Source organism: Natrix helvetica, assembly GCF_964273705.1.
Source record: "Natrix helvetica genome assembly, chromosome: 7".
NCBI lineage: Eukaryota > Metazoa > Chordata > Lepidosauria > Squamata > Natricidae > Natrix > Natrix helvetica.
In genome coordinates, this window is record NC_138558.1 from 7,845,522 (window position 1) to 7,866,481 (window position 20,960).

General features: G+C 43.2%; 1 protein-coding gene and 1 long non-coding RNA gene across 9 annotated transcripts in view; both read right to left on the reverse strand.

Moving 5' to 3' along the window:
• LOC309395857 overlaps positions 1 to 20,960 on the reverse strand; it is a 98,289-nt gene that overhangs the window by 34,865 nt on the left and 42,464 nt on the right. The window lies entirely within an intron of this gene.
• Positions 1 to 20,960, reverse strand: part of RUFY3 (RUN and FYVE domain containing 3) — a 71,219-nt gene that overhangs the window by 34,615 nt on the left and 15,644 nt on the right. For 6 of the 8 annotated variants that reach the window (XR_014175986.1, XM_081960381.1, XM_081960379.1 and 3 more), the window contains exons 2-3: positions 3,274 to 3,447; positions 1,477 to 1,594 (exon numbers count right to left, since the gene is read on the reverse strand). Coding sequence is in view for 7 of the 8 variants with exons in the window: in XM_081960381.1 (XP_081816507.1) it covers positions 1,477 to 1,594; positions 3,274 to 3,447 (292 nt within the window). In the remaining variant the exon portion in view is untranslated. Of the gene's footprint in view, positions 1 to 1,476; positions 1,595 to 3,273; positions 3,448 to 13,551; positions 13,606 to 20,960 lie in introns of all 8 variants that reach the window. The other 2 variants (XM_081960380.1, XM_081960384.1) reach the window with 1 other exon arrangement.

The window sequence follows — 20,960 nt, forward strand, 5'->3', positions numbered from 1 at the left end:
TCTGCTAAAGCGGCGAGACCTGGCGATGTCATCCAGTGGGCAACTAAGTGCCAAATTCTCCACACAGAATAAACAATAAAAGTGGGTAACTAATTTCCTTAACGTAAACGTAAATACAAGAGAGGTTGCGGTGGCCGAGAATAGCAGAGCGGTATTCTAATACACAGGGTGGAAAACGGTCTCAAATGTGAATTTTATTTGAAGCGTTTTTTTTCCAGTCATACTCTTATTAGAAGTGTTATAACTTGATTAAGAATCACTTAACCACACAGTGGTTAACAGTGGTTAAGTAATTAAGATACTAGGCTTGTTGACTGGAAGGCTGGTAGTTTGAGACCTGCAGGATGGATTGAGCTCCCATTACTTGCCCCAGATTCTGCCAACTTAGCAGTTAGAAAGCATGCAAATGCAAGTAGATCAACAGGTACCACTTTGGTGGGAAGATAACAAGTGTTCCTTGCGCCTCGACGTATAGTCATGCTGGCCACATGACCACGGAAGCATCTTTGGACAACACTGGCTAAGAAATGGGAGATGAGCATCGCCCTCTAGATATGACTGGAGAGGCAAAACATTTATCTTTTTTTTTAACCTTAAATACAGGTAGTATTCAGTCTATGACTGATATCTATATCTGTCTGTCTGTCCGTCTGTCTGTCTGTCTCTATCATCTATCTATCTATCATCTATCTATCTATCATCTATCTATCTATCTATCTATCTATCTATCTATCTATCTATCATCTATCTATCATCTATCTATCATCTGCTGGTCTTGTTGTTTTCGGGTCTTTTCCCGTGTAAGATTGAGATTGTCTTGGCAACGTTTCAGCGAGGTCTCACTCGCCATCCTCAGGCTGGTGTAACACCAGCCTGAGGATGGCGAGGAGATGTGTGTGTGTGTGTGTGTGTGTGTGTGTGTGTGTTTGTGTGTTCCAGCATAACTCTGGAATGCCTTGAGCAATTTCAACCAAACTTGGTACACAAATGACTTACTCTCTGGAGAAAAATACTGTGGAGGTAAGACACCTCTAACACTCCTCGGGATGTGTGTGTGTATGTGTGTGTCATGGCATGCAGAGCCCTCTCTGCGAGCCGTCGCCCCAGCTCAACTCCACCGCGTATGGACGGGGCACGGTGGGGGGGAATGCAGGAAGGCTTACTAGGCCCCAAATAGGGCGTGGGTGGGTGGGTGTCGTGCATGCATGCACGGGGGCAGCGCAGGGGGATTGCGCGACACTATAGATAAAATTCATTCCTTTTCCTGTCTAATACAGGATTAGGATAAATAAACACCGGGGCAATGACAGATTATGAGCTAGTATTTCATAAAGGGCAAAGCACACCCAACACAACCTTCTACTTCTAAAATGGAACTGTTATAGACTTTAATGAAGAAGAGTTACTACTTTACAGAATTTCAGAGAATAACCTGACTAGCGTCTTTTGAAAAAAACAGAAGGCGGTAACACTTACTTTAGCCCTGGCAAATCTTTAACGCTTGCTGTGATTTCTCCAGCTTCAGGAACAAACTTCTCTACTAATTCCAGAGGTCCCCAAAATGACTTATTTTGGCCCAGAAAAGTCTTCTTGGCTAAACGAAAACATTATTTTTTGTTTCGAATATCTGAACGGGCATTTTTTAAATAAATGTCTCTATTGTACATTTTCCTTTATTCTACATCACAATTTCAATTTTGCAACAGCGGCATACCGGTTGCATCAAGTCCTTTTTAAAGATGAAAACAATATCCATTAACACTAAAATTGATTTAAAATATTGCTCCTTTCCCCATTCATTTAATAACGTTCCCGTCTTGTTCCATTTAAAAGTATACATTAAATGTTTTAGTTGATGCCATAAATCAAAAAAATTGATATTGTAAGCTTATGATTCTTATCCTACTGGGGTTGACCACCAAAGGGGCTGAGCTTGTCGATCAGAAAGGTTGGCAGTTTGAATCCCTAGCGCCGCGTAATGGAGAGAGCTCCTGTTACTTGTTCCAGCTTCTGCAACCTAGCAGTTCGAAAGCGCGTAAAAAATGCAAGTAGAAAAATAGGAGCCACCTTTGGTGGGAAGGGAACAGCGTTCCGTGCACCTTTGGCGTTTAGTCATGCCGGCCACATGACCACAGAGACGCCTTCGGACAGCGCTGGCTCTTTGGCTTTGAAACGATGAGCACTGCCCCCTAGAGTCAGGAACGACTAGAACATATGTGTGAGGGGAAGCTTTACTTTAGCTTTTATTGAGGGAAAACCTGGAAATAAGATCTACTTTATGTGCAGAAAACTGCCCACTACCAAGAAATGAAAAAATATATACACACTTATGGACCAGGAATCTCCAAACTTGGCAACTTTATGATATGCGGACTTCAACGCCCAGAATTGTTGCATAGCTGGCTGAGGAATTCTGGGCACTGAAGTCCACAAGTTTGAAAGTTGCCAAGGTTGGAGACTCTCTGTGTTAACCAGTACTTTACCTAAGAAAACGTCTTAGAAAACAAAACATACTGCCCTATCTACTAGTTTATTCCAGTTTAAGAATGTGGATATAATCCCTAGAGGAGATCTTTGTTGTGGCCTGCCAGTGGCCAGGGGAGCTGGCAGCAGATTCAGACAGTGAGGAGGTTGGGGAGGAACATGGGCCGGTCCTGGAGTCTGATGAGGGCTCTGTGTCGGAGGCAGAGGGGGGGGCCAGGGCTGTATGCCTGTTATCAGCTGCCTTTAGAGTCAGACATCAGTGAGGCAGAAGAACAGCTGGAGCCTGTTCCCAGTGTGCGCATGCACAGAGTTGCCAGACGAAGGGAACAGCTAAAGAATGGGTTGATGACGATGAATGTCCCCTCCCAGAGGAAATAAAAGAGGAGCAAAAGGGGAGTGGAGTTTGCAGGAGACAATCAGTTCGCTTAATTCGTGACTAAAGAACAGGGGTCAACTTGGGAGTAAGGCCACAGGTGGACGATGAATGGCCCCTCCCAGAGGAAATAAAAGAGAAGCGAAAGGGGACTGGAGTTTGCAGGAGACAATTAGTTCGTTTAATTGGTTTGTGACTCTCCGAGGCTCCTTGCCAAGTTTTGCAGACCTCGGCCTGTCAGCTCTCCAAGCCAGATAAGGCCTGTGACTGTAAATCCTCCCTTGAAAGATTTTGCTGGATGGGAATGAGCAGAAATCACAGGAAATTAATAAAATGGGTTTTTGTCAGGACCAGGGGTCTGCTTCATGCTCTTGGGAAGCCTCAGTCAAAACAATCCTCTGTCAATCTATACTCACCTTTTAAGCCATGTTTAAGGCAGTGCTCCATGACTACAAAGAACTGCTGAAGAGGTGCATAGTCTGAGTCCAACGTTCTCCCAAGATTTAGAGCGGATTCGATCAAGCCCTTTATGCTTAGTTTCGCCATGTTCATCAGATTCATGCGTTCATTGGCCATGACATAGTTGGGATCTACAACAGAACATACACACATGGTTCAATAAGTTGATTTCGATCGACTGGAAAAAAAATGTTAAGAAAACACAGTTGGAATTCCTAAAGGAGCAGGTTAGGCCAGATCATTGTGGGAAAAGTCTATTTAATGTGATCACCAAGCATTGAGACTGACTTGATGGAACATCAATATAAAGAATGTTGTCTAATTTATTGTATTGTATCATTAAGAAGGACAACGATCATATCTACCAAGAAATAGTTCAAGAATGGTGAAAGTTAAAAAAAAATCCTTGCAGAAAACAAGGAAAGCTTTAAAGTAAAGGTAAAGGCACATATGTGCTAGTCGTTCCTGACTCTAGGGGGCGGTGCTCATCTCCGTTTTAAAGCCAAAGAGCCAGCGCTGTCCGAAGATGTCTCCATGGTCATGTGGCGGGCATGACTCAACGCCAAAGGCGCAGGGAACGCTGTTACCTTCCCACCAAAGGTGGTTCCTATTTTTCTACTTGCATTTTCTATGTGCTTTCGAACTGCTAGGTTGGCTGAAGCTGGGACAAGGAACAGGAGCTCACTCCGTGACGCGGCGCTAGGGATTTGAACCGCCGAACTGCTGACTTTTCTGATCGACAAGCTCAGCGTCTTAGCCACTGAGTCACCGCGTCCCACAAGTTTTAAGGTAGACTTCCCAAAAGACTGAATTCCTCCAAATTTCCACTGAGGTAGTAGAAGACAATTATATATATATATATATAGGTCATCCTCAACTTATGACCACAATGAAGCCTAAAATTAACATTGCTAAGCTAGGCAGGTGTTAAGTGAGTTGCATCCCATTTTATGACTTTTTTTGTAAGACACTCTTAACACCCCGAGGGGTGTGTACGTATTGGTTTGTGCACGGGTGTGCATTCTACATCTTAATTTGGGAATCTATGGAGATTCTCAGCCATGGTTGTCCCAAAGGTGCTTTTCTTCTTTCAAGAGGCAACTGGACTTTCTGGTTTTTCTTTGAAGACATTTCGCTTCTCATCCAATAAGCTTCTTCAGTTCTGAAGAAAGAAAAACCAGAAAGTCCAGTTGCCTCTTTAAAAAAAAAAGCACCTTTGGGTCTTAATTCTGGGAGTTGAAATCCGCACATGTTAAAATGACCAAGTTTGAGAAACACTCCAATAGATACCCTGTTTCCCTGAAAATAAGACCTCCCTGGATAATAAGCCCAATCGGACTTTTGAGTGCATGCACTAAAATAAGCCCTCCCCCCGAAAATAAGCCCTCCCCGAAAATATTGCAACACTGCAGCAGCCATGAGGTGACCACGCTCGCCGCCTCCTGCACCTCAAAAATAATAAGACCTCCCCGAAAACAAGGCCAAGGGCTTATTTTTTTGGGGGGGGGTCAAAAGAAAATAAGACCCGGTCTTATTTGGGGGGAAATACGGTATGTGTTGTAAGTATGCTCACACATCTTTTGAATCATCTATTGGCTTTTCAATTTATACTGCTGCCCTATTATTATTATTATTAAGTTTCCCGCTAATCCTAATTTGCAAACCTATTTACAAAGACAATGTGGGTTGCAATTAAGACAAGGGGCGGTATTGACAATTCCATAATGGAAACACCGAACCAAGAGCCGCATAATCTAATATATGCAAAAAAGCGTGGTTGCCAAATGCAATAGATTCTTCTTCCTGTAAGAATCATTATTTGCCCTGCAAATCAAGCCGGAATCAAAAGGAGATTGAATCAAGACGCATAGCCCTTGCTTTACACTTGGAGCAGGTTGTGCTGGCAGAATTCTCTGTACCCTGTTTCCTCAAAAATAAGATCTCCCCGGATAATAAGCCCAATCGGGCTTTTGAACGCATGCGCTAAAATAAGCCCTCCCGTGAAAATAAGCCCTCCCAAAAAATATTGCAACACAGGAGCAGCCATGAGGTGGCCACGCTCGCCGCCTCCTGCACCTCAAAAATAATAAGACCTCCCTGAAAATAGGCCAAACGCTTATTTGGGGGGGGGGTCAAAAGAAAATAAGACCCTGTCTTATTTTGGGGAGAACATGGCAGACAACAGAGGATCCAAGATTGGCAATCTTAAGACTTGTAAACTTCAAAATGTCCCCAAATTCCCCAGCCAGCCGCGTGGAAGTGGGCATGAGGTATTGCACAGTTCTTGAAAAAGTTTTAAAGCTGACTTGGCTCCAAACTATAAGACTTGATGGTCTGTAGAACAAATAGGCGAATCAATGAAATATTTCCTCACTTAACGGAATTCTCTCCTCCACAGAAAACTGGTAGGAAGACAAATCCAGGAACTGTTTTCTAAGGAACTAAGTTTGTTTACGAAGTAATACAGATCTCTCTCTCTCTCTCTCTTTTTTAAACTAATCTACATCAATTTTCCAAGCCACCAGCTATACATCGTGGGTTGGGTCTTTTAAGACCATCCCTCGATTCAGAAAACGTCACTCATATTGTACTTTCACACTTAAAGTAGACCCCATGTTGACGGCACTCATTAAAAGAGCAGAATGTTCAAAATTGGGAAAGGAGTGAAGCAAAGCTGTCGCCCTGCCTATTTAATTTATGGAGTATAAGACGCACATTCCCCCCCCCCCCCAAAAAAAGAGGGTGAAAATTCGGGTGCATCTTATATATCGAATGTAGCCCCACCAGAGGCCAAAAACGCGAGACATGGAGGCAGTGATGGTCTGTGGCAATCCCTGCAGCCTGGAACAGCTGATTGGGGGTGGGGTATTCCGGCAGTCCAATCCCGCCAATCAGCTGTGCTGAATCAGGCTGCAAGAAGTGCTGAAGCTGACCTGGCTGGTCAGAGTTTGCAGCAGCAATCACATTCAGAAAGCACACACAAGTGAGCAGGATTCAAAATAATAACAATATACAGTACATTACCAAAAGCAGATTTTCCAAGGTAGCAGTAAATGCAAGCAAAACGCAAGCAGTTTCACTTTCAGTTCTTGGCTAAGCCAGGCTCCTTCCTGTCTCCTTGTTGTTCAAATGGCAAATACTGTTTCACAGTCCAAATAGATTGGCTGACTTAGTTGCTATGCCTATTCATTGGCTGACTTTGTTAACATGTGTTCCACGTCAAGAAGCTAGTCAGCTGAATACCTTGGAGGCTGGTAGGCAGAAATTTTTTCCTTCTTACTTTCCTCCCCAAAAACTTCATCTTATACTCTGGAGTGTCTTATACTCTGAAAAATGTGGTATATGCAGAGCACATAATGAGAAAGGCGGGACGAGTTGAATCACAAATTGGAATTAAGATTGCCGGGAGAAATATCAACAACCTCCGATATGCAGACGATGCCACTCTAATGGCAGAAAGTGAAGAGGAACTAAAGAGCCTCTTGATGAGGGTGAAGGAGGAGAGTGCAAAAGTTGGTTTGAAACGCAACATTAAGAAAACTAAGATCGTGGCATCTGGCCCTCTCAATTCTTGGCAAATAGATGGAGAAGAAATGGAGGTGGTAAGGTAGTAGATTTTATTTTCCTGGGCTCCAAGATCACCGCAGATGGGGACTGCAGCCAAGAAATTAAAAGGCGCTCGTTCCTGGGGAGGAAAGCTATGGCAAATCTAGACGGCATACTAAAAAGTAGAGACATCACCCTGCCAACAAATGTGTGCATAGTCAAGGCTGTGGTTTTCCCAGTTGCAATGGATGGTTTTGAAAGTTGGACCATAAGGAAGGCTGAGCGCCAAAGAATGGAGGTCTTTGAACTCTGGTGCTGGAGAAGACTCCTGTGAGTCCCTTGGACTGCAAGGCGATCAAAGCGGTCAGTCCTAGAGGAGATCAACCCTGACTGCTCTTTAGAAGGCCAGATCCTGAAGAGGAAACTCAAATACTTTGGCCACCTAATGAGAAGGAAGGACTCCCTGGAGAAGAACCTCAAGCTGGGAAAGATGGAGAGCAAAAGAAGGGGACGACAGAGAATGAGGTGGCTAGATTGAGTCACCGAAACAGCCGGCATGAGCTTAAATGGACTCCGGGGGCTGGTAGAGGATAGGAAGGCTTGGAGGAACGTTGTCCATGGGGTCGCGATGGGTCAGACACGACTTTGCAACTAACAACAAATGTGCAAAGAACCTTTACGTTTTTTAGTAATTGATAGTCCTCAACTTATAAGCATAAATGAGCCCAATTTGAAGATTGTTAAGCAAATCAGCAATTGTGGCCATAGAGGTGAGCGGCTGCCAAGTGTCCAAAATAAAACAACTGACTTGCTTAGTAGCGATGGAAATGTTGGGCTCACTTGTGGCCATAAGTTGAGGACTATCTGTACTGTAAACCACCTCAGTCTTCTGAAGGCAAAGTATATTTCTCTTTAACAGATGAAATTAACATGATAACGACAACAAACGTCCACGTTTAACCATTTTGGACCAGTAATTAACTGAGGGAAGCAATGTGCAATTAAATAAACGGGTGAAAAATTACTACTGGACTGCCAACAGAAGAGATTACAGGTAGTCCTCGACTTACGACCACAATTGAGCCCAACGTTTCTGTTGTTACGCGAGACATTTGTTAAGTCAGTTTTGCCCCATTTTACGACTTCTCTTGCCACAGCTCAGTTCCACAAATTCGGTTTCTTAGAATCATTGCAGTTGATAAGTTAGGAACCTGGTTGTTAAGTGAATCTGGCTTTCTCCATTGACTTTGCTTGTCGGAAGGTCGCAAAAGGGGATCACGTGACCCCAGGACACTGCAACCGTCATAAATAGGAGTCAGTTGCCAAGGGTCTGAATTTTGATCATGTGACCATGGGGATGCTGCAAAAGTTGTAACTATCGTAAATCCCCCTTTTCAGGGCAGTTGTAACTTGGAATGGTCACTAAACGAACTCTTGTAAGTCAATGATTTGCAGCTCAGGGTTGAACTGTGGAATCCTGGGTGCCCTCTGAGCTTGGTTGTTTTCTTACAGACTTTTCATGACCCAACTAGGTAACATCATCAGTGCTACAGTAGAAAGGACTGGAGCTTTATTCTTGCTCCCACACTTTCCAAAGAATTCCAAATCCATTATGTCTATGGAGATTCCCAATTATCCAGGCCATTGGTCTCTCTTGCTTTTTTCTTGTATTTTTGAAAAAGTTTCGCTTTTCATCCGTGGAATTTCTTCAGTTCCAACTGGGATGAAGATGGGAAATATTTTCAAAGGGGGGGATGCGGGCGGAACCCAAGAAAGTCCAGTTGCCTTTTGCAAAAAAACACTTTGGGGACATCCTAATCTGTTACTGTCTAGTCACCTCTTGACAAATATATGTGACCTTGGTAAGGCCACACTTGGAATACTGCATTCAGTTCTGGTCGCCACAATGTAGAAAAGATGTGGAGACTCTAGAAAGAGTGCAGAGAAGAGCAACAAAGAGGATTAGGGGACTGGAGACTAAAACATATGAAGAACGGTTGCAGGAACTGGGTATGTTTAACTTAAGAGAAAGAAGGACTAGGGGAGACATGATAGCAATGTTCCAATATCTCAGAGGCTGCCACAAAGAAGAGGGAGTCAAGCTATTCTCCAAGGCACCTGAGGGTAGAACAAGAAGCAATGGGTGGAAACTAATCGATGAAAGAAGCAACTTAGAACTGAGGAGAAATTTCCTGACAGTTAGAACAATTAATCAGTGGAACAGAAGTTGCCTCCAGAAGTTGTGAATGCCCCAACACTGGAAGTCTTTAAGAAGATGTTGGATAGCCATTTGTCTGGAACGGTATAGGGTTTCCTGCCTAGGCAGGGGGTTGGACTAGAAGACCTCCAAGGTCCCTTCCAACTCTACTATTGTATTATTGTATTATATAGTCTCAAATTTAGTGTCCTGTCCATTTTTTCATATTTCTGTATTTCCTTCAGCCCAATGGGACAACATGCTTGTCACATGCCACAATGAAATTAGATGGTGTTAGACAAAGCTGTTCTGACCCATGCTTCCCAAAATCACCAAGCAGGCTCCTTGTCCCGACAAAAACCCCTTTTATTAAGCTAATGTGAATTCCTCTCATTCACATCCAGCAAAGTCCCGGCAAACCATCTTTCAAGGGTGAATTGACAACCACAGACCGCATCAGGCTTGGAGAGCTGCCAGGCCGCTATCTTCTAAACGCAACGGCTGTACAAGAAAATACTTGGCAAGGAGTCTCTGAGAGTCACGAATAAATCTTCACACTAATTAAATGAACTAATTGCCTCCTGCAAACTCCACTCCCCTTTCGCTCCTCTTTATTCCCTATGGGAGGGGCCATTCACCGTCCACCTGTGCCTTTACTCCTTGTTCCTTAACTGTTCCCTTCTCCTGGCAGCTCTGCGCATGCGCACATCGGGAACAGGCTCCAGCTGTTCTTCTGCCTCACTGATGTCTGACTCCGAAGGCAGCTGATAACTGTTGGACGGCCCTGGCCCCCCCTCTGCCTCCGATGCAGAGCGCTCGTCCGATCCTTCCCTAGACTCCAGGACTGGCCCATGTTCCTCCCCAACCTCCTCTCTGTCCAAATCTGACACCAGCTCCACTGTCCGCTGGCGGGCCACAACAAAAGCTTTAGTATATCACAGATTAACAGAAATCTTTTGAAGCCAGACCCATGATGTAAATGTGGGAAATAAGGAAATGCACAAAAGGCCACTTTTATTACATTCCAAAATATAAATCCACAAAAAAAGCGAAAGCTTACAGTTTTCTGTCATAAGATCGAGACTCTTATCCATTTCTGCTTTCTTGTGCGGCACACAAAAAAAAAAAAATTCCCCAACCACAACCAGCTGCTGTTTGATTTGTTTACATCCTTTCCACCACTGGATTGTGGCATATCACACACAGGCTGCATTTACATCACACATGCAACCACAAATCAGCCAATCACATTTGAGCCTCCTGCTTTGGCAGGAGCTGGCTAAGGGTTAGCTACTTTATTATTCCATGTATTATTGGGTGATGCCATCCAGAGGTGGGTTCTTACCGGTTGCGCGGAGTAGGTAGTAACTCAGCCTGCCATACCCCCAAAACCGGTTCTATTGCTGGAGCCGCCATCTTGGTTTTGGGTTCTGCGCATGAGCGCAACCGTCTTCATTGCAGAAATTCATTTTTTTTCCTTTTGTAAGGTTGTGCGCATGCGCAGATCTTTTTAGGCGTTTAATTGGTTCGGGACTCTCCGAGGCTCCTTGCCAAGTTCTGCAGATCTCGGCTTGGCAGCTCTCCAAGCCAGATAAGGTCTGTGACTGTAAATCCTCCCTTGAAAGACTTTGCTGGATGTGAATGAGCAGGATTCACAGTCAATTAATAAAAGGTTTTTTTTTTTGCTGGGACAAGGAGTTTGCTTCAGGCTCTGGGGAAGCCTCGCTCAGAACACTCCTGCTTAAGCAGGGGGTTGGACTAGAAGACCTCCAAGGCCCCTTCCAAACTCTTGATTTATTGTTGATGGGTACGGCAGCAAACATTTAATCCGCCGCAAGAAATGAACAGAAGGAACTAAGCAAACAAATTTATTGGGTGGGTCAGCGAACATTTGTCAAAAGGTTTTTTAAAACCTTTCGTATAATGAAAGAGGAAACAGTCAAGAATGAAGGATATAAATAAGGCAGCCAAATATTTACAACATATACCATTTAATGAATCCTTGAACCTTAAATAAAGGTACTGTCGACATTCCCTTTCAGAAAATATTCCAGATTCTTCTTTGCTGGAATTTTTTTTTTTTAAGACTTAAAACAGAGATGTCCAAACTTGGAAACTTTTAAGACTTGTGGACTTCAACTCCCAGAATTCCCCAGCCAGCCATGCTGGCTGGGGAATTCTGGGAGTTGAAGTCCACAAGTCTTAAAGTTCCCAAGTTTGGACACCCCTGACTTAAAAGATTGATTTGCTCCAGTCCAGATATGATCAGATTTAGAGAGCTGTTTTATTATCTGTTGCCAGGTGCCTGGGCTGAATCCCTTATTTATATATTTAACACTGTTTTAAGGATTTGGTTCTGGATGCTTAGGGACTAATCTACTTTCTTTTTGGAGAACGGGCTACAGGTAGTCCTCAACTTATGAGCACAACTGGCATCGGAATTCCCGTACTTAATCGAGGTGGTTGTTAAGTGAGGCAAGCCCGATTTTTTGACCCTTTTGGTCACAGTTGTTACGCAAATCACTGGAGTTCTTAAGTGAATCTGACTTCCCAAGTGGTACATGCCAGATGTTAAGCACCTGGAATTTGATCACATGATTGTGGCGGGTCTGCAACGGTCGTAAGTGCGAGAACTGGTCCTAAGTCACTTTTTTTCCCAGGCCATTGTAACTTTGAACAGTCACTAAATGGATGATTGTTAAGTCAAGAACTACCTATTACCGTCTATTTCTACTGAAGTAAGATAGAAAGAGAGAGTTCAGCTTCTGGAGTTCTGGTATGCAGGTAGGCCTCGACTTAGGTTAGATTAGGGAGGGAACCATTCATTTTATGACCGTTCAAAGTTACAACAGCACGGAAATAAGTGTCTTATGACTGACCAGTGGTGAAATCTAAAAAAAATTATTACCAGTTTCTTTGGGCGTGGCTTGGTGGGGTCATGTGACTATGTAGTCAGGTAACTGGGGGATCAAAAGACAGAAACTCACTTTAACAAAGTCCTGCTGGAGCAGGGTTGGACTAGATGACCTCCAGGTCCCTTCCATCCCTCTGAAGCTGCGTCTAGTGCCAGGTTTAGAGTCCTTCCTTCCTTTCCTTTTTCCCTCCCTCCTTCCCTTTCTTTTTTTCTTTCTTTCTCCCTTCTTTCTTTCTGTCTCTTATTTTTCTCTCTCTCTCTTTCCTTCTTTCTTTCTCAGCATCCCCAACCCCCTTTTTTGGCCTAGCAGGCTTAAGGAAAGTTTGCTGGGAGCAAAAACAGACCCCTTCCCCTCCCCGTTTTTAGCTGTGTGATGTGTGATCACCGGAACTTTTTAAAAAACACTTTTTAAAGTATTTTTTACTACCAGTTCTGCAAACCAGTAGCATTTTTTACTACCCGGTCCGGGCCAAGCAGCCCGAACTGGTAGCATTTCACCCCTGCTTATGACCGTTTTTTACACTTACTTTTCACACTTACAATACAATACAATACAATACAATACAATAGTAGAGTTGGAAGGGACCTTGGAGGTCTTCTAGTCCAACCCCCTGCCTAGGCAGGAAACCCTATATCGTTCCAGACAAATGGTTATCCAACATCTTCTTAAAGACTTCCAGTGTTGGAGCATTCACAACTTCTGGAGGCAACTTCTGTTCCACTGATTAATTGTTCTCACTGTCAGGAAATTCCTCCTCAGTTCTAAGTTGCTTCTCTCCTTGATTAGTTTCCACCCATTACTTCTTGTTCTACCCTCAGGTGCCTTGGAGAATAGTTTGACTCCCTCTTCTTTGTGGCAACCCCTGAGATACTGGAACACTGCTATCATGTCTCCCCTAGTCCTTCTTTCTCTTAAGCTAAACATACCTAGTTCCTGCAACCATTCTTCATATGTTTTACGATAAGCCTATCTTACGATCATTGCAACGTTCCCCATGAATATGTGATCAAAATTTGGAGACTTGGAACGGTTGCAGTGTCCCGGGGTCATATGATCGATTACCCTTTTGCTAAGGGGAATCAGATTCACTTAACAACCGTGTGACTAACTTAACAACTGCAATGATTCACTTAACAACCGTGGCAAGAAAGGTCGTGTAAAACGGGGCAAAACTCACTTTATCAAAGGGGCTCAATTGTCATACATTGAGAACTCCCTGCATATATTAGCCTTTGGAGGAGACCAGCATGTCGCGTCAACGTAGATGATAGATTTTATTTCTATTTATTCGTCATTAAACTTAATTATAATGAAGGATGTGCTCCTTCCAATGGGGACCGACAGTAGCCCGGAAGTAAAATAAATAAATGGAGGTATGGGTGCGCATTAAGAATGCAATGGACACGGACTACATTGAGAGAAAATGCGTGATTTTTAATCGAGCGAAAACGCAGAACAACATGGGCACGGATATGCATGGCGAGAACCGCGGGAAAAGTAACGTGCGTGACCCAGCTCCAAAGACGACAAAAGCAAATGGAATGCAAAAAAAAAGAGATGGTGGGTGTGGCACGCACCTTCTGTATCATTGCGCAATTGCTCCACCAAATCTGTCAAATCCTCCCATGAGTCTTTGAAAACAGCAAAAAAAAAAAAAAGGGGGGGGGGAGAAAGAAAGAAAAAAAAGATGTCATGGAAGCCATGATACAAAGAAAAGACTGAGGGGGGTGGGGGAGTCAAGGTAAGGAAACGAATAACAGAGAGGGAGGCTGTTATACAGGAAACAACACTCGAATTGTCTAAGGTTGAAAGGCTTAAAAGCAGTGGTGGGATTCAAATCGTTTGACAACCGGTTATCTGCCCTAATGCAGGGGTGTCCAAACTTGGAAACTTTAAGACTTGTGGACTTCAACTCCCAGAATTCCCCAGCCAGCATGGCTGGCTGGGGAATTCTGGGAGTTGAAGTCCACAAGTCTTAAAAGTTCCCAAGTTTGGACACCCCTGCCCTAATTATTTCTTCCAACAACCAAGCTGCTCAGAAAGTTACCCACCGATTCTCCCGAACTGCCTGAATCCCACCACTGCTGAAAAGTATTTTCAATTACGATATCACATAGTAAACACGGAGCATTAAAGCAATCGGAAAGAACGAATTTTTTTTAACCGAGGCAAAAAAGAACATTAAGTTTTACATTATTTTTAAGGAGGAGATTAAGGTGCATTTGTAACCTGCCTTTTTTTAATGGGATACAACGTTTTAAGACAGTTTCCGAAACTACTTTTTAAAGAGTTGTCGGAGACTTCAATATAAAAGAGAAAGAATCTGTTCTGGCACTTTGCAGCATAAGAATTACCGGATTTTTTGGAGTATAAGACGCACCTTTTTCTCTCAAAAAAATCTGGGTGCGCCTTTTACACTGAATACAGCATTTTTTGGCCTACCGAAAACCCTGCCCCCTTTGCAAAAAATGGCCGTGCAGAGCCTTTAGGAGGCTTTCAGAGTGCTCCTGGGGGCTGGGGAGGGCAGAAATGAGCGAAAAGCGGGTTGTTTTTTGCTCGTTTTTGCCCCCCCCAACCCCCAGGAGCACTGTATAAGCCTCCTAAAGACTATTCATGCCCTTCTTTTTGACAAAAAAGGGCGCATTTTTGAGATGACTGCAGAGTGCAAAAACTTTTTTTTTTTAATTTGCCTCTTCAAAATCTTGGTGCGTCTTATACTCCGGAAAATACGGTATCTCTATACTAAACCAGCCCACTAAGTATCCTTCAACTATAAATTGCATCAAAGATATGGACAGCATTATGCTCAGTACCGGTAGTGCCTGACTTCTGTCCATCCCTTTAGTGACCATTCAAAATTATGACAACATTAAAAGAAAGTGTCTTACAACCAGTCCTCATACTTACGACCGTTGCAACATCCCTGTGATCACTTGATTATGATACCTGCAACCAGCAGGAACTGATGATGGTTGCAGGATCCCGGATCGCTATTTGCAACTTTCCCAGCTGGCTTCTGCCAAGCAAAGTCAATGGGGAAGAAGAGAGGAAGTTGCAAATCATGGTCAAGCGATGTCTCACTTAATGACCATGGCAAAAAAAAAAAAGCTTTAAAACCGGAACAGTATATTGTTGCCTCAGTTAAAGACCGCACCATTTAAACCACAGGCAGTCCTCGACGTACGTCCATAACTGAGCCCAAAATTTCTGTTTGTTACATCTATTAATAAGGAGATTATACTCGCTGGCTCTAATGTGTTTGCGGAAATATGATATTCATCATTCTCTCGCTGCATTAATTACTTGGCTATAAGTTTTGTGTTATAGAGTCCTTTAATTGTAAACTGTGGGAACTAAACGTACTACAAAGTGAAGCTGGAACCTTAGCAAAATTTGATTTGCAAGGTCTTGATGGTATGGAAATTGCCTCCGACTTTATAGAAGGTCTGTGGAATTGGATTTAGGAAAGATTACCGATAATCCTCCACAACTGAGTCCAAAATTCCTGTTGCTAACTGAGACATTTCTTAACGAACGTTTCCCCATTTCACAATCTTTCCTGCGACAGTTGTTAAGTAAATCACTGCCATCGGTCAGTTAGTAACCCGGTTGTTGAGTGAATCTGGCTTCCCGTTTGACTCTTGCTTGTCAGAATTTCACAAAAGGGGGAATCACATGACCGCGGGCACTGCAACCGTCATAAATACGAGTCAGAGGCTCAGCGTCTGAATTTTGATCATAGGGAGGCGGCAATGGTCGTAAGTGTGAAAAAGAGGCCATAAGTCACTTTTTTTCAATGAACTTGCAATTATTTCAGAAACAGACATTTATTCAGTGCTGGGTCCGAATTCCTGTTTTCATTTTCCCCAGGAAGTGTCATTTTGCCCTCTGACCATTTAAAAACATTACATTTTTTTCTGGCTTCTAACAATTTAACCGTGCTGCCTGTACATTTTCAACTGCTGAATAGGCATCAAAGGTTTTTAATATGGAGTTAGTCATCCGCTAATACATACAGATAGTCCTCGACTTACGACCACGGGTCCAGAATTTCTGGGGCGAAGGAAGACAGCTATTAAGCAAGCAACAACCCAATTTTATGACCTTTCGAGGCATGGTTATTAAGTGAGTCTTCTTGAATGAAGCAAATTTGATGAGACTCACAGCCATTATTGATAGGCGTCTTCGAACCTTGGCCGCTTCAAAAACTAGTTAGCCTCGTGATGGTGAAACTACAACATGCGTGTCAAAGATGACAAACCAGGATGTTTTGGGTGACACTCCGGTGTTCCCCCAATACCTGACAATTGTTCTAAAAAACATGCTCTGTTCTGAAATGATTTTCAGAGGCTATCCGAGAATGAGTGCTCTCTCATGTGGCCTCCAGTCCCTTCAAAAGTTGCACGAGAGGGCAATGTTTTGGCGTGGACAGAAGAACAGATTAATAGTGGGACCTTGTAGGTCATCTAGTCCAACCCCCCGCCCAAGCAAGAGACCCTATACCATTTCTGACAGATCGCAGTCCAGTCTCTTCTTGAAAGCTTCCAGCGATGAAGCTCCCACAACTTCTGAAGGCAACTTCTGTCCCATGGGTTGATTGTTCGGTCAGGAAATGCCTCCTTATTTTCCAGATTGAATCTCTCCTTGTTCAGTTTCCATCCATTATTCCTTGTCTGGCCTTCATGGAAAATAAGCTTGACCCCTTCCTCTCTGTGGCAGCCCCTCAAATATTGGAAGACTGCTCTCATGTCTCCCCTGGTCCTTCACTTCAGAATTCAACAGAATTAAATATTGCAAACATTCACAATCTCCTAAAAATAGTTTCTTAGAGGCAGCCAATCTTGAAAGCAATCCTCATAGTAAAAAAGGCAAAAAGGCAAATATTATTCAAGTAGATTTATATCAAATATGTTTTGGTTAAACAGGATTCATCAATAAAATCATAGTGGTATGCAACAAAATTTTATTTTAATGTATGCCGATTAATGTACATTTAAAGTGACAATAAAGTTATTCGACGTTCTAAGTCTCTCTGAGGTTATGCATTATGGTATTAAAAAAACCCACAATGGTTTGCAAACCTTCATAATAAATCCATGTAATTTGCTAAAACGAAACCAAGGAAACGACACTGTGGCTTAGCTCAGCGTGTGAATCCAGTAACTAGCTGTACAAACGTTGGAAGAAGTTATCTGCCAAAATAATATCATTTCAGCTGCTATGATAAATACTGGTTTCAACCAATGTCTGCTTAGCCGCAAGACTGATTAAATTTTAACGGCTTCCAGACAATACAAAAATGGAAATTTAGAATAAATATTGCTTAGTCCTTATACCTTGCAAGTAAAGATTAGCTATAAAGATTTATAACTTAGCTACATCGCTCTTAGGATGATACATGTGCATGTTTTCCAAACTAGGGAAAAAAAGGTCATTGATCAAAAGCCTCCAGAAATTTGAATGAAATGGCAACTAATAAAAGTTAGAATTAGGAATGAGAAATATCAGAAATATCAGAATGGATAGCTACAGAGCAGTGGTACGATTTGATTTTTTTTACTAGCGGTTCTGTTGCTAGGTGGGGAGGGGGGTCATGTGACTGAGTGGGCATGGCTAATTTGACGTCACTCACGCCCACACCCACTCAGTCACATGACCAAGCCACGCCCACAGAACACAGTAGGACAATTTTTTGAATTGTTATCTATCTACCTATTTTCTGCCCATGCCTGGCCTAATTTGTCAAAAGCCGCCTCCTGCATGCCGCCCGCTCTCCCTTCGCCAGTCCCGTTTCCGCTCTTTCAGAGGCCCCGGCCCTAGCCCCGCTTCCTCCCCCATGACCGCCTCATTCTTCGGGCGGACCTTCCTCCCGCGGTGGCTGGTCGGGACTCCGGAAGGCAAGCTCTCTTTTTCAGTGTGAGAAGCCTCCCAGCTGCCACCTCTTTGCCAGCCGCATCCCAGTAGCAGCGGCTGGCTAGAGACCAGCGGAAACTACCGGAGGTCTCAAACGTGCTGAAAAAGCCGCTGCCGTCTCCGGCCTATTCTTCATGCCAACCACATGCGCGCATTCCATTGCCTGTTGCGTCGCTCCGCTCAGACTTGCCCGGGCAACTCTGGCGGAGGCACCATGGGTCTGTCCTTCCCTGTTTCCAGGATTTCCCTGCAGGCCCCTGGTTTAAGTCAACCCAAACTACTTCTACAGTATATTCTTTTTTTTAAAGGAGTTGCCCCAACCTTATAAGCTTGGCAGTCCATAAAAAGTGTTTGGATAGGAGGAAATAAATCCTGGAAATAGCAGCGTTAATATTACCCGGTTTCCCCGAAAATAAGACCTCTCCAGATAAGAAGCCCAATCGGGCTTTTGAGCGCATGCGCTAAAATAAGCCCTCCCCAAAAATATTGCAACACAGCAGCAGCCATGAAGTGACCACGCTCGCCGCCTCCTGCATCCTCAAACATAATAAGACCTCCCCGGAAATAAGGCCAAGCTCTTATTTCAGAGGTTAAAAGAAAATAAGAGCCTGTCTTATTTTCAGGAAAACACGGGGGTAGATAAATTGCACTTTTAAAATGCTGTTGTTTTAATATGACTGTACACCGCCCCGAGTCCTTTCTGGGAGAGGGCGCGGTTTATAAATTAAATAAAAGTAAAAGTAAAGTAAAAGTTTGATTTTCCATCTTGCCATCTTTTCCATAAAAGGCCTTCTTTCTGTGCTGGCTGCATTAGAAATTCTGTGAACTTACTGTTACCTCTTAGCTATTTTTAATCACGCAGTGGTAAATAATTCACCACTCTGAGGAGCACAGGGATTTCCACCACCTAAATAATGAAAAATGTGATTTTCTTGTGGAAGAAGATTGGAAAATAATACAATGAGGATCATGCAGGAGTGAAATACAGCAGGTACCGGAGAACTAGTAGCAGAAAGTTTGAGTAGTGCAGAGTACCAGTAGTGGAGATATAAGTAGTTCGGAGAACTGGCAAATGCTACCTCTGGCTGTCCCCAAAGTGGGGTGGGAATGGAGATTTTGCAGTATCCTTCCCCTGTCACGCCTACCAAGCCACACTCACAGAACCGGTAGTAAAAAATTTGAATTTCACCATTGGGATCATGGGTTTCCTTCCCATGTTTCATTGCTGATCAAAATCTACCCAGGGAATCCTTATTTAATGACTGGCCACGTAACAAATTGTTCAAAGTTACAATGGACTTCTTCATCTAGCTAGAAGATGAATCACAAGTTGGAATTAAGATTGCCGGGAGAAATATCAACAACCTCTGATATGCAGACGAGACCACTCTAATGGCAGAAAGTGGAGAGGAACTAAAGAGCCTCTGGATGAGGGTGAAGGAGGAGAGTTGGCTTGAAACTCAACCTTAAGAAAACTAAGATCGTGGCATCCGGCCCTCTCAATTCCTGGCAAATAGATGGAGAAGAAATTGTGATTGTAGTAGATTTTATTTTCCTGGGCTCCAAGATCACTGCAGATGGGGACTGCAGCCCAAAAATTAAAAGATGCTTGCTCCTGGGGAGGAAAGCTATGGCAAATCTAGACAGCATACTAAAAAGCAGAGATATCACCCTGCCAACAAAAGTGCATATAGTCAAGGCTGTGGTTTTCCCAGTTGCAATGGATGACTGTGAGAGTTGGACCATAAGGAAGGCTGAACGCCAAAGAATTGAGGCCTTTGAACAATGGTGATGGAGAAGACTCCTGCAAGTCCCTTGGACTGCAAGGCCATCCAACCGGTCAGCCCTAGAGGAGATCAACCCTGACTGCTCTTTAGAAGGCCAGATCCTGAAGAGGAAACTCCAATACTTTGGCCACCCAATGAGAAGGAAGGACTCATTGGAGAAGAGCCTCATGATGGGAACGATTGAGGGCAAGAGAAGAAGGGGACGACAGAGAAGGAGGTGGCTGGATGGAGTCCCCGAAGCAGTCAGCGTGAGCTTCAATGGACTCCAGAGGATGGTAGAGGACAGGAAGGCCTGGAGGAACATTGTCTAGGGGGTTGCGATGAGTCGGACACAACTTCACAACTAACAACAACAAATGTGCAAAGAACAATGGACAATGGACCTATGCTACATTTTATTAGAAATTAAACAACCCCAGGGTCTATGTCATTTGTATAAATTTGTAGAAACAAACACTTTAAAAAAGCATCCAAGCTGGAGATCTGACTTGAACACGAAGTGGTATCTTAAATACAGGCCTTAAAACTGTTTAGTAAGTGTTCAAATCAAATGGCACTGAAAAAAGTAACTTATGACTGTTTTCCACACATGACCATTGCCGCCTCCACAAGGTCATGTGGTGAAAATTCAGTTGCTTGGCAACGGATTCATATTTATAATATGGGGGTGAAGTAATCGATCCCCTTTTGCAACCTTCTGGCAAGCAAAGTCAATGGGGAAGCCAGGTTCACTTAACAACTGTTGTTACTAAATTAACAACTGCAGCTGTTCCCTGAATAACTGTGGGTATATGCATAATTCTGTATTTATTTATTTATTCTGTTTATTATGTAGTGTATATTGGACGCGGTAACCTTTGGAGAGCTGCGTGCAACGAAATATCATTTTAATGTATGCCGATGAGTGCACATTCAAAGTGACAATAAAGTTATTATTCTTTTTTAAAAAAATATTCCATTCTAAACTCTGTGGCAAGAAAAGTCGTAAAATGGGGAACAAAATTCACTTAACAAGTATTTTTCTTAGCAACATAAATTTTGGGCTCAATTGTAATCGTAAGTCAAGGATTACTTGTACATCCTTTTCAATGTCTGCAGGTAAAAAAGGTGTTTAAAATTAGAATGGCCTGATAGAACAATGAAGAAACAGAAATCAAGAGCAGGATAATCTCCTGCAAAATAAAGTTTCCCCAGATTAAAATTATTTGCTCATTTTCATTCCACTTCCTCTTATCTGCCTTCCAGGTAAGAACTGAATAATCTTTTGAGAGATTATTAGAAAGAAA